The 15,663-nt window shown below is 37.3% G+C and overlaps 1 protein-coding gene across 1 annotated transcript in view; it reads right to left on the bottom strand.

Annotated features, from left to right (window-relative positions):
- The window catches only part of PLCZ1 (phospholipase C zeta 1), a 47,275-nt gene that overhangs the window by 6,006 nt on the left and 25,606 nt on the right, over positions 1 to 15,663 (bottom strand). The window contains exons 8-10 of the mRNA XM_027665201.1: positions 14,682 to 14,838; positions 12,929 to 13,045; positions 2,544 to 2,716 (exon numbers count right to left, since the gene is read on the bottom strand). Coding sequence (XP_027521002.1) covers positions 2,544 to 2,716; positions 12,929 to 13,045; positions 14,682 to 14,838 — 447 coding nt within the window. The remainder of the gene's footprint in view (positions 1 to 2,543; positions 2,717 to 12,928; positions 13,046 to 14,681; positions 14,839 to 15,663) is intronic.

Raw genomic sequence — 15,663 nt, forward strand, 5'->3', positions numbered from 1 at the left:
TTCAGGTTTAAATTTTGATTCAATATCTAGACATAAATATTTTACTTTGTTAACATGCAAAATAATAATGTTGGAGGAATCAGTTTCATGTTTTCTTGCATTTTCTGATACCAAGCTCTTGAATTCCAATTGGTGTCTACTGGACTAGCTTAACACCCATGGTGACATCAGCATTGTGTTACAGGGTATGTAGCAGACTGCCTCACCTATGTTCCTTCTCTTGCATAGTAATACATAAAACCTCTGCATTTAGTAAGCTCCCTGATGTTTTTCTCCTTAATTTAGTTAGCTACTTAGAAATTTTGCCTCAGACTGCCCTGTAATCTGGCACCCAGCCTAAGAAAGGATTTATGAAAGTCACAACTTTGTGTGCTTTCTGCCTGTATTTCAGGACACATAGGAGAGAATAACCATCTGTGCATAATCTGCTTTTTAGAAGTTGGTGTATGGAATGTATCAATGGAGAGATACAACCCTGCAAGCCTTGGTGAAAGATATGACTCCTGATCCTTGTGTCAGGACTAAGCATCAAAACTCGTGATAGAGATTCTTATTCCTCTGTCAACCACCAGAAAATCAAACTCCACAAATTCCACCTTTTGCTTAAGTATTTTCTGTAACACCTTGTTCCAAGAAAACTTCTAGCCCGACGCTGAAGAGCAGTGGCTTAGCACACACTGATGCTGTCCCCTTTCTTCCTAAAAAATAGCTACTACCTTCTCTAGAAAGCTTTGCAATCACTCATGGGGTGCCCACTTAGATCCTGAGGAGATTCCTTGCCATGTCCTGAATGTCACAATGAAAATGCAGCCCCACTGGCCAAGGCCTGCATCACACTCCTACCCCATTGCTAGACCCAGTCTAAGTCCCCCATGGGGTGGGAAAAGGGTGAGCTCTTTTCAGCACACAATGACCTAAATCCATAAATCCAGTTAATTTTTGAGACCAAAGGTGAAGCAGACATACAGAGAGTAGTAAAAAATGTTGGGCTCAGAAATCTCCTTACGAAGCACCTTGAATATCTGTATTTGTCCTTCAAAGGCTATATGCTTCTTATTGATGGGAATTGTGGTACATCAGCTTAAGAGGGACATTGAATTCAGTAAAATCAGGCCCTGTGTGATTTTTCTGTTCAGTTCTGTTTTTCATTGATTGATTCCTTCCCAGTCATTCTGAGAGATTTGGCCCCTAGATGTTTTCTCTCTTTACCTTCTGTTAAATAATTTCTCTACTCATCAAGGTTGTAACTCTTTCTCAACAGAAACTGCTTCTCCTTCGACTCCTGCTCCTGATTCTTTTTGTCTTCAACCACCATTTCCTGGGTTTTGCTGCTGACTCTGTAAATGGAGCTCCCCACGCCCTACAGTCCCATTGCTCCTCTGTAGCCTTCACCACCCAGCCTGTAATCTCAGTCTGTGCCCTCAGCCTAAAAAGCTGCCTTTCTCTTTTCCAGCTTCTCCCACACTCAGGCATTTACTTCCCGTTGTCAGTGAATTTGTCCGTCTCCTGCATTACAACTGGGGAGTTCTGCTCATCCTAATTAATTCCTGCTTTACACAAATAAGGTCTAAAATAATCGAGGTATTTGCCTGGCTGCTTGAAATCATTCAGCAACGTCTATTAACAATTGGTATGCTCACTGTCAGGACACTAAAATGGTCTTGATTAGGTGCATGCATTATGTAAGTACTTCATAATTGGTATTAACTAGTGTTTTATCTCCACTCTTTATTTTTCTGAAAGAAACAAAATAGCAATTATACACTAATTTTATGCTAATTAAATGGCATTTATGCAAGTAGTGTACTGTGTAATCAGAAATATCAATTTTTCATTGGGAAAAGGTAGTTTTCTAACTAGTGAACAATTATAAGGCATCTACTTGACCTGAAAAAAAGGGTTTTTCTAACCCATTATTTGTAAATGACATGTATTTCTAATATTTTTAGGAAGTGAATCACATTTTAATTTGGGAGAAGTAGAAATAATTCAAAAGCTTATTAATTCATCCCTCTTCACACTTATTTATATTATTCTAGGATGATAAATAGTCTTTCATGTATAAAGAAACTTAAAAGAAGCATAAAGCTTCCTATCATATCTTTAAATATTACTATTTGTCAGTTAACATTATAACAGTACTTGTGGTATTATTAATATTTAAAGAAAAAAAAGACACCAAAAAGGCACATTTGATTTCTGAGTTTTCAGAGTTCAGCCTCCACAACCACAACTGACCAGTCCCTTTGTCAGCTACACTGTTTGTATTTCTGTACACAACACAACGAAAAAAAATCATGTATTTTTACAAACTCTTACCAGCTCTGAACACCTACATATTTTAACAAACATGAGTGAAGTACAAATGGGAAAGCACCCAAGCAGCAATAGATCACTGTATGAGAGTAATCTAAAAAACAGTATTAAAACAATATTAAACTTCCCAACAACCAGAAATGGGGATAAGATGATAGACCGATAATAGATAACAAATACATCTGAACTACATAACGTTTGTTTTCCCATTTTTTAAATAATCTTACCCTTATTGACAGAGACATTGGTTTACTGTATGCTCCCACATTTTTTGGTGTAAACGTTGTGTTGCGATCTCTCAAGAACTCGGGTTTCAGCACGTAGCCACAACCACCGTTGTCTAGGAATTTTCCATCTTGCAATTCCATTTGTGTTCCCGGTGTCTGGAAGTTTAAGGCCACTGTAAAATTGGATAAATATTGATTTTAGTGAATTAGATTTGAGACCATTTTATAAAACAAATAGTAAAAAAAAAAAGTGCAAATGGAGTTAAAATAGGTATATCTTTCAATTCATCTGTAAGTTCCTGTTATTTCTCTTAAATTTAGCAGCATTCAATAATGAATTGTTTGCACGCAAAAGCAGGGCACTATTTAGAGCTGCACCACTTTAAGAATTACCCTATAGATCTTTTTTATATTGCAGTATGTCATGTATTTTCCATTTTCTTTCTAAATTAGACCTTGGAGAATACGAAAGGAGACATCTTTTTTCTCTGTGAGAACCAAATTCACATACTAGGTTCTCTACAGCAGCAAGACCCTGCACCCCAAACTTGCTAACAAAGTTCTGGTGCAGAAGGCAAAACTCTGGGATTGTATCTAACCTTAGTTACAGCGCAGAATTCATCACAAAAACATGTCACCCAGAAGATCAAGAAGCTTTATCTTAGAGAATATTCAGTGCAAATACAAATAAGTTTATAGAAGCAATTTTTAAAGCGTTCTTAAAATTGTGTGAGTACTCTCTCTTTAAGCTTAATCCTCCAGTATTGGTGATTATTGTCAGAATACACTGACAATTGTTGCAGCAGCAATAATACAATACACGTGTCTCGTCAACAGGATATTGTAATTCATGAGATAAAGCCAACATTGAACTAGACCTGTTTAATGAAATTTCCCCTATTCCAGTACATTAGAGCTTCCTGTCACATTCAAAATAGAAAATGCAGAAGTCAAATCAGCAAAGTGATAACATGACATGTGTTAAATAGAAAAGGATAAAAAGTCATTTACTTGATGGCTTGGTAAGAAAAAAAAGAGGAAGACTTTAGCAGTTTAAGTGAGTCCTCATAATTCAGGAAGAAGATGTTATTACATGTTCCAATGAAATAATATAAATGTACTGAATGAAGATTTGGCTTGATTCAAAAATCCTCATCTGATGTGGAAAATGCACAAAATGTTTTCACTGTAAAAATTATTTGTTTCTTCACTGCTTTTATGATCCTTTTAAAACATTCTGTAGCAAATGACAAAATAGGAATGAAGTAGCTGGTGCTATGGGCCTGGTGTTTGCACTACACATGTTTTTGGTGGGGTTACTTCAGAAGAGCTCTAGCTTGGTTCCTTAGCCTCAAAACCAACCAATGGCTGGAATACACCAAGTGCTCCCCCTGTGCATCATCTAGTTCATCTGAAAGGAATCCTGTCTGTGCTACCTGAGATTGCTCTGCATCATGAACCAACATGCAACAAGTAGGAACAGTTGGAAGTCTTGCCTAAAAAACCCCAAACAAACAAAAAAAAAAAACCAACAAAACAAAACAACAATGACAAAACACAACATGCACTCCTGGTTTGAACTAAATGCTAATGTAGATGCAGAGATAAATTTTGTGTCAATATGCAGAGGAAATTTATTTTACCATTGACAATAGAAATCAAAGTTCAAAGTGTTCATATTGCCCATTGCACACCATTGCCTTTTTTAAAACAGGGTAAGTATTCTCCTGGTATGGTTTTGCCAGTGGTTCACAGTTTGTTTTTTATGAGTCAACACATCATCCAGAAACAGCCCCAAATGTGGTGCTATATGATGCTTGTCATATCTTTATACATTGATTCAAGTTGTGCAATGATGCTACAGAGCTGCAACCAAAAGGGCCCTGGAAGTCTGGGCCCTGGTGTGATCTACAGATAACCCAAGGTCTCTCAGTTCATAGATGATTCCTAGGCCATACTCAGAAAATGTGGTTTAAAAAGTGTAGCTGAAATTAGGCAAATTGAACAGTTGTGGCTTCAAATAGCAGCTTCCACATGATGAAAAAAATTACATGATTGCACATAATGAGACTATTGCTAAATTTGCTAAGTTTTATATGCTACTAAATAGGAAAATCTGATGTAACTACAGAAACAAGCAAAGGAGAATACATGTCATCACATTAGGAAAATTACTTTTGCAACACATGTGAAGGGCAATGTTATTATGGGTTCATATCTTCAAACATCAGCACTATGTTTTCACTTAATTTAATTTTACCTCAGAATAAGTTAAAGACACACAGAACAGTAGTTTTAACTTACCTACTGGTTTCTTGGCATTGCAAGTTTTAGGGAGATTAAGGGAATGTGAAATTTTGCATCCTATGCTCTGAGATGCACACCTCTACTAAAATTGTTTGCAAGGTTTGCAGCTGCTTGGGGCCTCCCAGTACACTGTTTTATGGTGTATTGTTGATACACAGTTTTTAATTATAATCCTTACACTTCTTGAGAAATGGGAAGGATCATAAACTAAAGCCTATTCCTAGCAGTGTGGGCTTAGCAACATCTTTCTGCAAGGAAGACCGAATTTCTACCCAGTGGTTCATTTAAGTTTTGCTGAATTCAAGAGCAGAACTGTCAATAACATCCTTTGTACTGTTGTTTTATGAAATAGTAGAAATTTAATGCATGTATGAAGAGAGCTTTAAACTAACAATTTCTTTTGGAAAGAAACCTAAATGTTCTTACAATGAAACCATTTGAGCAGTATATCATCTTAATGTATGGCTTTCATGGGAAAGTACAGACACCTGAAGTTTAGCACTGTGTACATTTAACTTTCTCCTCAGTCCTTTCATTAAGCTCTGAAAGCCTTTTAATGCTGGTATCAAAATCAAAACAGCAAAGCAAAGCATGGTCTTGGAGGACAACCTGAGCAAAGGAATTCCTCAGTGTGATTCCTGCACCTGAAATGGATCTGTCTTCCTGGAACCACATGGCCAAATCTCCTTCAGATCAGAGTATTTAATACTCAAGTCATCCTCCACGGCTGTCCCAGTAGACCCCAAATGTAAATAACTTCCTATAGCACATGGAAGTTAGGAAATTGCCTAGCTCCAAAAGATGAAACAATCCACACTGCACAGAGGAATACAAAGGGTATATTTGACCAAAACCCTCTGTATCACAAGGAGTTAACTAAAGTCAGTCCTACAACTAATAGCAGAACTAACAACCTTCTAAATATTCAGATACAGCGCCTTCCATAAGCACTACCATTCAAGACGATTTATAGACTAAAAGCAAAACCTTTTTAAAACCAAAATGAGCCCTGTAACTATGATTTGAAGGCAGTTGAGGAAAACTGCACATCTTTTGTCTGTGATCCTGCCTCTCAATTAATAGTCCTGCTGGGACTTTAAAATTGCCATTTTTTATTTTTTATTCTTTGCTGCCTGACTCTATCAGCTATATTACTTACATAAGGTTTAGTGTATTTTCTCCATTTAAAAGGGAAGATTTTAAACTGGCTAAGGACACATTTATCACAAATTTTTCTTTAAATGAGCTACTTAATTGCATTTTATGCCATTTAAAATGCATCTCAAAATTTTATGTGATTTCAAACAATACCATATGTAAAAACCGTTCATTGCCAATGTTCCTATCTCCATGATTTACCTCACTCATTTAAGTCTAAAGAGATATAATAGATCACACTTCCAACCCTTTTGTCAGCCTTGTTGCCATCCCCTCAGCTCTTTCTAGTTGTCTCTGTTCTTAAAATGGGCCACTCACAATGAATGCAATGCAATTCTGTGCCTTAAATATTTAAAATTTGAGCTGAATTCCACACAGACTGGGAAATGCTGGTGAAAACAGGACCATATCCTAATGATCTGGTGTGTTGCCATTGGTTATGAGATGATCTATGGGATTGGATTTGAAGACGTTGCTTCCATTCCACGTTAGCACTCCCAGCTGGGCATTGACAGTCTATCCTTTCTTCTCACATGCAGCTCACAGCTGCACCCAATCCATCACTGCCCAAATTTAGAGAAATATTTCAGAAGCCCAAGAAAGATGGAGAGAGACAATTTGCAAGGGCATGCAGTGGCAGGACAAGTGGGAATGGCTTCAAACTGAATGAGAGAAGGTTTAGATTAGATATGAGGAAAAAATTCTTTATTCTGAGGGTAGTGAGGCGCTGGAACAGGCTGCCCAGAATACAAAGGGTATATTTGCCTGCCCAGGCTGCCCAGAGAAGTTTTAGAGGCCCCATCCCTGGAAATATTCAAGGCTGGGTTGGATGGGGCCCTGAGTAACCTGGTTTAGTGGAAGGTGTCCCTGTCCATGGTGGGGAGCTTGGAACTGGATGATCTTTAACCCAAACCATTCTGTAATTCTAAGTTCTCACGTGGCTGGGTATTCCCCATGACCTTTCTTTAGAGGGATGAAAGGGGCTTTTAAAATTTAGTATGAGTTGACTCAAAGTCTGGGTGCAAAGGGAGGATATTCAGTCATCAGATTACATTAAAAGAAACTGAAGACACCTGAAGGAAGAATAAACTGTAACATGATGATAAATTGTCACCTGCTCCATATACCAGGAGGCAAACATTAATTTAATGGAAACAGACCACACAGCAATGGGATCTCATTAGTAGTAAAACAAATTCTATCAAACTAATACCATCATCATCTGAATGATAAATACAACACCAATTTCTAAGCCTTGTGCAAGCATTAACTATCAAAATGTGCTCAGGTACAAATAATATTTCCCTTTGAATACTATTTTCAATATACTAAAACCAATATGCAGTCTGATGAGTCTGCATAGGAGAAATGCAATGCATATGTAGTACCCTATAAACCTTTCTCACTAACAGCAGGTGTAGGAAGATAGTGTGCTCCATCACCAAGTGGTCAGAGCAGAAACCAGGGAAAATGGTCTTTTTTAAGCACCATTTTTAATTGTGTCTATCTGAGAAAGTAGAAAGACTTGCAGCATAAGCAAGCCTCTTTGTCAAATTACAGCAGCCTCCTCAGATGGCTCTGAGCGTTGCTTGCTGTTTTGGTCTTGTCTTGACATGTCACTCTGATCCCCACTGCCATCTCTGGGGACTTAATTCAGGCTTGAGGACATCCTGTCCAAAGTCAGTCTTTTAAGCGTCCTCAGCATCCCTTTTGCCTTGAGCTTTTTAATTTTTCTAAATCTTCATGCAGCTCTAGCCCTCTTGCCAAGCCTGTGAATAGGTGAGATCCCACCCAAACTTTATGAACAAGGACTTCGGTCTACCAGAAAAAGAAACAAACATAGTGATCAGTTCCCTTGCAACACAGAGCAGGACAGTGTAAATTTTGGCACAACAATTCTTATCTCTTTTTCTGATCAAAAAAATTCATCAGACTGTACGTATTTTTTCCTTCTCCTTACAGAATAAAATTGGGCTTTAGGCATTCAGACTCCTAATATTATTAAGCTTAATTATAATTTCCAGCTTTATTTGTCACTGATGTGTTTTGAAATGGTTGCTCTTATTTTACAGACACTTAATTTCTGAATGACTTACAACATGAGGGATTCTGCCACGGTAAGAGTAACTACTCTTCTGAGAACTGAGTAAATGCATGACTGTCTGACATAACACGCTTAGAATGGGCAGTCAGTCTTTTCTTTTATTGTCATTGAACCAATTCAATTCAATACTTTTGCTCTAAAGGCGCTGTCATTAGAAATATTAAGAATTCAGCCCTACAGTTCATAATTGCTGACATTGTTCCCACATAATTACAAGTAGTTCTACTGGACAAAAAGATGTCGGGTGATTAAAAGTCATCCATTGTCCACATATATCCACGAGTGGTTTCAATTAGGGATCCTCTCTCGTGAGGTTCTCATGGGAGAAGTACCTAAAGCATTTCTGATAAATTACCAGATCTAAAATCTAAATTGATTTTTGCTACCTAATGGATGTGTCAGTCTGAAAGTTACACTTCAGTGTAAGTCTGAGCATCTTTTAGTTGTCGTTTAACTGATTTCATTCATCATTAAACAGATACTTTTACAAAATAATTTTAAATTTTTTTTAAACTTGTGATTCTTGGTAGAACAGTATATTTTACCAGCTTCCCTTTCCTGTTTTAGTCTGACTCACTGACACAGAGTTTAGAATAAGACCAGCAAAGATTTCAGAGGTATATGTGTCCCTGCAATATTTTTCTGTCTTTAAAATTTACTGGATTCCAGATATATGATTTACTATTCTACTGGTTGTCTGAAGTGAAGGTAGCTGGAAACAACTGATAAAATTAAATTCAATGTTTCTTGCTTTTAAGTGAAATTCCAGTGTCTATTACATACACCAAACTGTCTAAAAATAAACAGGCTACAGAGCAGCCCAAGAGCTTTCTCATAAACCTGACAGTAGACACATTTCTGAAGGAGAAACATGAAACCATCATTCAAAACAACTCCCAGACCTTGGAGCCATTCCAAAGGAAAGCTGAGTACATTTAGGGAGCTTCATGTATTGAATGATGTTGTCCCACCTAACTTGTACGTGTCTCCGCCTGAGTTAACTGCCCCACCACAGCTTGTGACAATCAAATCGATGAAGTTTAATGGACAATATATTAAAAAAATGGATCCTTACTGGAAGTATTAGGTTAATCATATCCCTGGAGTCTGCAATTCTAATAGCTGTCCCATTGGGCTGAGGACTTATGGACAGTAAGAAGCAAAGCAACCTTTTTGGGGAGGTCCATAAACCAGGATGGCTGTGTGGCCTATTACAGGTGTTGGACTTTTTTCGAATTACTTAATAAACGCACTTACTTCTTTGGCATCTCTGTATTATCTTTACAGAACACATTATTCATCAGTATTTTGTAAGATATATGATAGTTGTGTGGAGACTATTCTGCAGCAGTTGGAGAATATGGAAAACATGGAAGGGGAAAGAATATTAGAGAGTCGTATGAACTCGACCAAAATCAATGCATGGCCCTCCAAGATTTCGTGTGGGCTCCCCTGGCAAGCAGGTTAAAACACCTGTAATAAATCTAGTTTTCACTTCCTAAAGAGGAATTTTTGGACTGCTAAAACCATATTAGAAAGAAAGTAATAATATAGGTATTGATACACAACCCAAGCAAGATCAGACTTCAGTTGTTTTAAGTTGCAAAGGTGAGGTACACCAAGATGTAAATAAGTGGGTTTCTTTTCCCTAGGTAGCATCAGGTTAAAATCAGAACTATTTAGAGAACTTTTTATCACTCCTCTTTTTATGAATTATTTTTTACCATATTATTGCACACAAGATTGAGCCACAAAACAGATGTGACAAAGCTGCCAAGATACATTTCAACATCACAGACCAAAACAAAACCTAGAATAAGAAAAAAATCCATCATACAAGTAGAGGAACTTTCACAGTAGCATACAAATTTTTATGAGTGCTCCAGAAAGCAGGTGCTCTATGTGGCCTCTTCTGATACAAAATTCTGTACCTGCCATACCATGGCTTTCTCATAAAACCTATGACAAGTTTTAGTGATTCCTGTAGAGTGTTTTGATACATGGATAATGTTTCATACTGCATGCAAAGGCCATATTCAAAAGGATATTTAAGTCTTTCTATTTTTATTTTCGCTGAAGCTTTCTTACGTTTTGAATTTTTTGCTCTGCTTTTTTCAGTCAATATAATTCAACTGATATACGTTTATTTAAATAACTGTCCTGAATTTTCTTTCCCTGCATAAATCTTTACATTCGTTTTATTTACTACATAAAAATGAGCTATGGATACACCAAACCAGTTCTTTCCAGTGCCACACTGCAGTTGTATGCAGGAGGCATACTAATTTTCCACAGACTATTAAAAGGGGTTTTTTTCTCCATAAGACTTCTTTGTTCACAAAACCTACCCTTCTCTTATGAGTCTCAATTTTCAGAGAATGGACATGGACTGCACAGTGATATCCCAAAGCAATTTTGTGGAAACTCTGTACTCTTAACTGAGGTTTTTAACTTGCCTTCCCCTGGAAACTAGGTTTACACAATTACACGTCTCGTCCTCAGCCCCAACAAATCTTGAGCCTGTTGGACCATTTCATCCTGCTTTAGCTGAGTGCCAGACTGCTCCAAGTTATTATGCTCCAAGCAATTTAGGGAAAATTGCTGGCAAGGTACATAGAAGAGCACTGGTTTGGGTCGATCACTAAGGGAAGGAAAAGGAATAGCTCAGCTCTCATCTCATGATGCAGAGGCCTGGCAGGCAGCATTATATGTAGGTTTGGCCAAAACCTAATATATTTTCTTTGCCCAGCCAGAAGAGTCATGGATGTTAAAGGAACTTAAGCTAGCAGGTGCAGGGAGGGTAAAAGGAGCTGATGAAGGGGAATAGGTGACATAGGAGAAATCTGAGAGTCCTGTGAACAGTTTTAGGGAAGTTGCAGAAGGGATCTGGAGGGATTACTTCTGTGCATGGGACGTAAAGTTTCTGTCTCTCTCTGGCAGGGAGACAGGAAGGGTATGTGGACTATGCAGACAAAGAAGAGACACAAAAATTAGAAGATCTGTGTCAAGTCAGTGGAAGGACATCAGCAGAAGATTCACCGAGATTCCCTCTGGGACTTGCATTGTGAAGAGCAGTTATATTTCTGCCAAATGGTTATCTAAAACAGATTAGGGAATTAAGAATAGATCTACCATGGTTTGGAAATAATATACTGTAGAATTGTTTAAATCAGCCTATTCCCATGAGATTATTTTTTTTAAATAAAGATGCAAATGAAGGGACCAAGAGGGCAGATTTAACCACTTCCTGCATATTTTCAATTCTTCCAGGAAGGGCCCCAAACCCCCTATACAGCGAAAATCATATGTTTTGCATACAATTGTTTAGAATGACTTTTCTTTAAAGTATACTCTGAGTAAACAGTAACTTTGAAAGACCTCAGTTCTGTCTGAGATCTAACAAATGGATATTTTTTTTCCAGAGATAAGTATGGAGATTTACAGGCTAGAAAGAAAACTAGTAAACTGCAGCATTATAAGCCTGGGAGATTAACTGAATTTTAAATTAAGGACCTCTGGCCAGTGCTTCCTCCAAGCATGAAACAAACTTACTAGTGTTTAATAGCAATGGGGATAGCATATACAGTGCTCATTCTAAGTTCTTGAACTGTAAGAGCATAGCTGGGTATACATTAGGGGGTTAAACAATAAATAATGCATATGTGCATGATTGAGTGGAAATTGCACACCGTTAACAACATTTTGGAGAAGGTAACTTGCCACAGAAGATATTTTTGGAGCTGAGAAAAGACACGAGTGAAAAAGACAGCCTGGAACATGGGTGACATCAGCTTCAGGGCCCTACAGGCAAAGTGAAATCTGTGCCTGTCCTTGGATGAGTATTTTAATGTAACAAGGTGAGACCACACCTGTCACCTCTCAAAACTGGGAGCCTCCGGCAAACTGCCCTGCTCACCCCAGAGCCTCCCTCAGGTGTCCTTGGCATAGATTCGGAATCAAAGACAGAATATATATGTGGATGCAAAAAATATTGCTCCCTACTTTACCTAAGGCTGAAGAAGGCGTAGGAGACAGACATAGAAAAATATTCTGCAAATGAGAATCTTTTCAACTGAAGAACAAAGAGATGAAGGCAAGATTGTCTCTAAAGCCATTAGAAAGGGGAAAATGCTTGCAGGTGAGAGGTTTCTCAAAGCCTGCTGAGTACAGAAGTCATGCTTATTTTTAACAGTTTCAAATTAATAACTTGAAGAGAAGCAGGAATTATTGTTATTTCATTGTTCAGGGAGCTTTGTACTGGAAAGTAAGATGCTAAATTTATGTTGTGTCTGTACATACACTGGAGACTCCCAGCAGCTCCCAGCTATACCTGGGTATTGTGCTGACCAGGAGTGTTTGAGTGCCTCCTTGCAGTACCATAATCTATTCTGGGAATTCTTGGCACCTCTATTAATTTTTGTGCCCGCATTTCTTGCATCTGTGCAACTTCAGACACAGAAAACCACTGAAAACCCACAGATCTTTCAGAAGAGACTTCCACTGCTGTATAATGGAAGCTTAAAAAAGTTGTATTGTTTAAATAAACTAATAATAAACTGAATAAACTAATAAAATATAATAAATGGGATGTTTGGGATAAGATACAGCTATTTAACACAAAGTGATATTTATAATTACTGGAGATGGAAAATTGCTAGGATATGTGGGCTGAAGGAGAAGTTTATATAACACAAAATGAAACTGATGCCAGTGGGGGAAAATATGTAACTTACATAACAAAAAAATACTCCATGAAGTAAAAAACCTTTTGTATCTGTAAAATCATGAATGCAACAGTCTCTGCAGACAAACATACCCATTTGACACCCTACATTCCAGAATTCTTGAGGATTATAATTTGAAGAGGTCATTCTTGTTCCTCTCGGGTAGATTCTTGTAATAAATCTTGTAGTATGTGAAATAAACTCTTTAGCTTAAAAACAGAATGACAAAAGCTTGGTAAGAAAAACTTTGTTATTAAAAAGAGTCTATTCAAATAAATAACAATAAAAATACAATAATCTGATCCAGCAATTTTTTAACTCAATATCATAACAGTGTATTCTATTTTAACATTAATATATGTATTATATATTAATATACCACTCCGAGATACAGCTAAAATCCTATTTTAAAACTTCAATATTTGACTCATATTGCTGTGTAAATGCAGACTTATTTTAAAAGTTTAATAACCAAGAATCATTCCTTCACTGAAATATTCTGTTTCTTCACCTCTTTGCTAGGTAAATATATGATTTTTACACTAATGCCCACTGTGTTCTCATGGAAAACTAAGACACAAAACAGGAAAGTGCTCAAAAAGCCTCCTCATGCTTTAGTAGCTCAATAGGGAAAAAAAAAAAATCACCCTAAGATGATCTCAGCTTGTTTGCTGTTTTGAGGATTAATAAAATGACTGAAGAATATCAAGACCAGTGCACAGCACACTTTTAAATGACATTTAAATGGTTTTTATAACCCTCAGAAGATAGTAAGTGGGTTGGTTTTCTTCCTGCTAGCAGTCTTCCCTCCCTCCTCATATGTAGGCATAAACTACTTCCATGTGGGAAACTTCAGGTGACTTCTATCTACACGATTCCTTTTTAGTAATTAAACAAAAGGTTCTTCATTTTCCACCCTGATCCTTTCCATCCTCCTTTAACCCTATTTTTGGGGGTTTTTTTGTTTGGTTTTTGTTTGGTTTGTAGCTTCTTTGGGTGGGGTTCTGGCTGGGTTTTGTTTGTTTGTTTGTTTTCAACATAACTACTTCTTTGTTCACTAGATTGCCAGAGGAGCCAGAGAGGACTGTTGGCAAAATCCTACTTGTTTTGATGCTGTTCAGCAGCATTCACCCAACCAACCAATGAATCACCTCCACAAATCGGTGGGTGGCAGCTGGGCTGGCCCTGAGTGAACAGGGCATGTGGCAGATTCATTGTCATGGCCACTGATCTCTGTCCTTAACATTCCCTCAAGGCTCTTGGCAGGCAGCTGGAGTTCAAACAGCAGAGCCTGAACTGTAGTGGCTGCACCAAATGGAGATGCTCCAACACAGAATGAGTTTTGAATAACCCAAATTGGCTGCTATGAAAGGTCTGGTCCAATGGAGCAAACTCCCTTCTCTGGGATTTATCCATTCTGTCAGTCTTATCTGCAGCTCTCCCCAAAGCCAGGGGGATTCCATGCCCAGCTCCAGTGAGTGCTGAGACCAGACATGGAAGGGAGTGTGAAACCTATTCCACGTGCTTTCAAGTATTGACTGTAACTTCTAAATTATTTGATGCAGGAAACAATGAATCAAAAGGCAGCCATACATTTTATAGACTATGTTAATATCTCCTCTTGTAAAGCCACGTGAAATTAAAAGAAAGTTGAATTTCAATTTTACTCACAAAACCAATTGAAATAAAAAATGCAGTGCAAAGGACATTTCTAAAACAGTATTATAAAAACAACCAAATAAAACGGGGCAGTATGTGTTTCATAAAATTTTAACCCTTCCAATACCCTGACAGTGAGCCATAGCAACAATGTAACTTTTAGCTGAATAAATCAAAATAAATTACCTGAATGTTTTACAAATTTTCGTGCTTTAGCCTCTCCAATTGAATTATTTTCATAGCACTTCTGATTCTCTAGGGAATGCTCAAAGCTCACAAACTTTGAAGATTTGGTATAAACCACAAGGTCTGACAATGCAATGGCAATTTTTGGCTTCTTCACCTAATAATCGTCATATGAATAATGGAAAAATAAAAAAGTCACCATTCTCATATTTCATTATTATTACTACTATCTTTAATTCAGAGAAACTATCATTTTGTATTAATAAAGTATGAGAAAATGTGTCACAGTTAATGAATTTATGACTTTTGATAGTGAGAGTTGATACAGTTAGAGATTATTAAGGTTATTGTGTCCATGTTTATCACAGCAATTGTAAGGTGAATGGAGAGATGCTGCCAGTGTTCTTTTGGATAGCTTTATAATTGTCCTCATTCTGAGATTGGTATGTAAATTAACATAATTTTTCATGGATTTAAACATCACTCATTTAAAATATACATCCAACGTTACATTCAGAAATACATAAAGTCCTAGAAAAGATCAATAGCATAAACTCAACTAGAAAATGTAGAATAACAGGAGGATAGTTTACTGTGCCAAGCAAATTAGTCATAGGAATATTCCTCCAAGTATCCTTCTGACGTTAGAAAAACTCTTTTCTTCTTAATTAAGGTGGAAAGTTCTTTTGCCAAAATCTTTGTTTAGCTGTGTTCCATTACCAAAGTGAGCAAAAGCAAAGAGACTGAGGTTTTACCAGGATCTTCTCTCTCACAGTGAGGCACTATGTGACCCTTTTGCTTAGCATCACTTGTGAGCTAAGCAGGGGCAGTACCCAGCAAAGAGCTGACGATGCTCTTAATGTTTATAAGGCATTAAAGCTTTTGAAGGCAAATTCTCACCTGACAAAATAATAGAGATTGCCTGCTCATGGCTCTTAAGCTATGCAAAGTTCTAGTGCATTAATTATTCTGAGGCTGTGTC

Source organism: Corapipo altera, unplaced genomic scaffold (genome assembly GCF_003945725.1).
Source record: "Corapipo altera isolate COAL_440 unplaced genomic scaffold, ASM394572v1 1, whole genome shotgun sequence".
NCBI lineage: Eukaryota > Metazoa > Chordata > Aves > Passeriformes > Pipridae > Corapipo > Corapipo altera.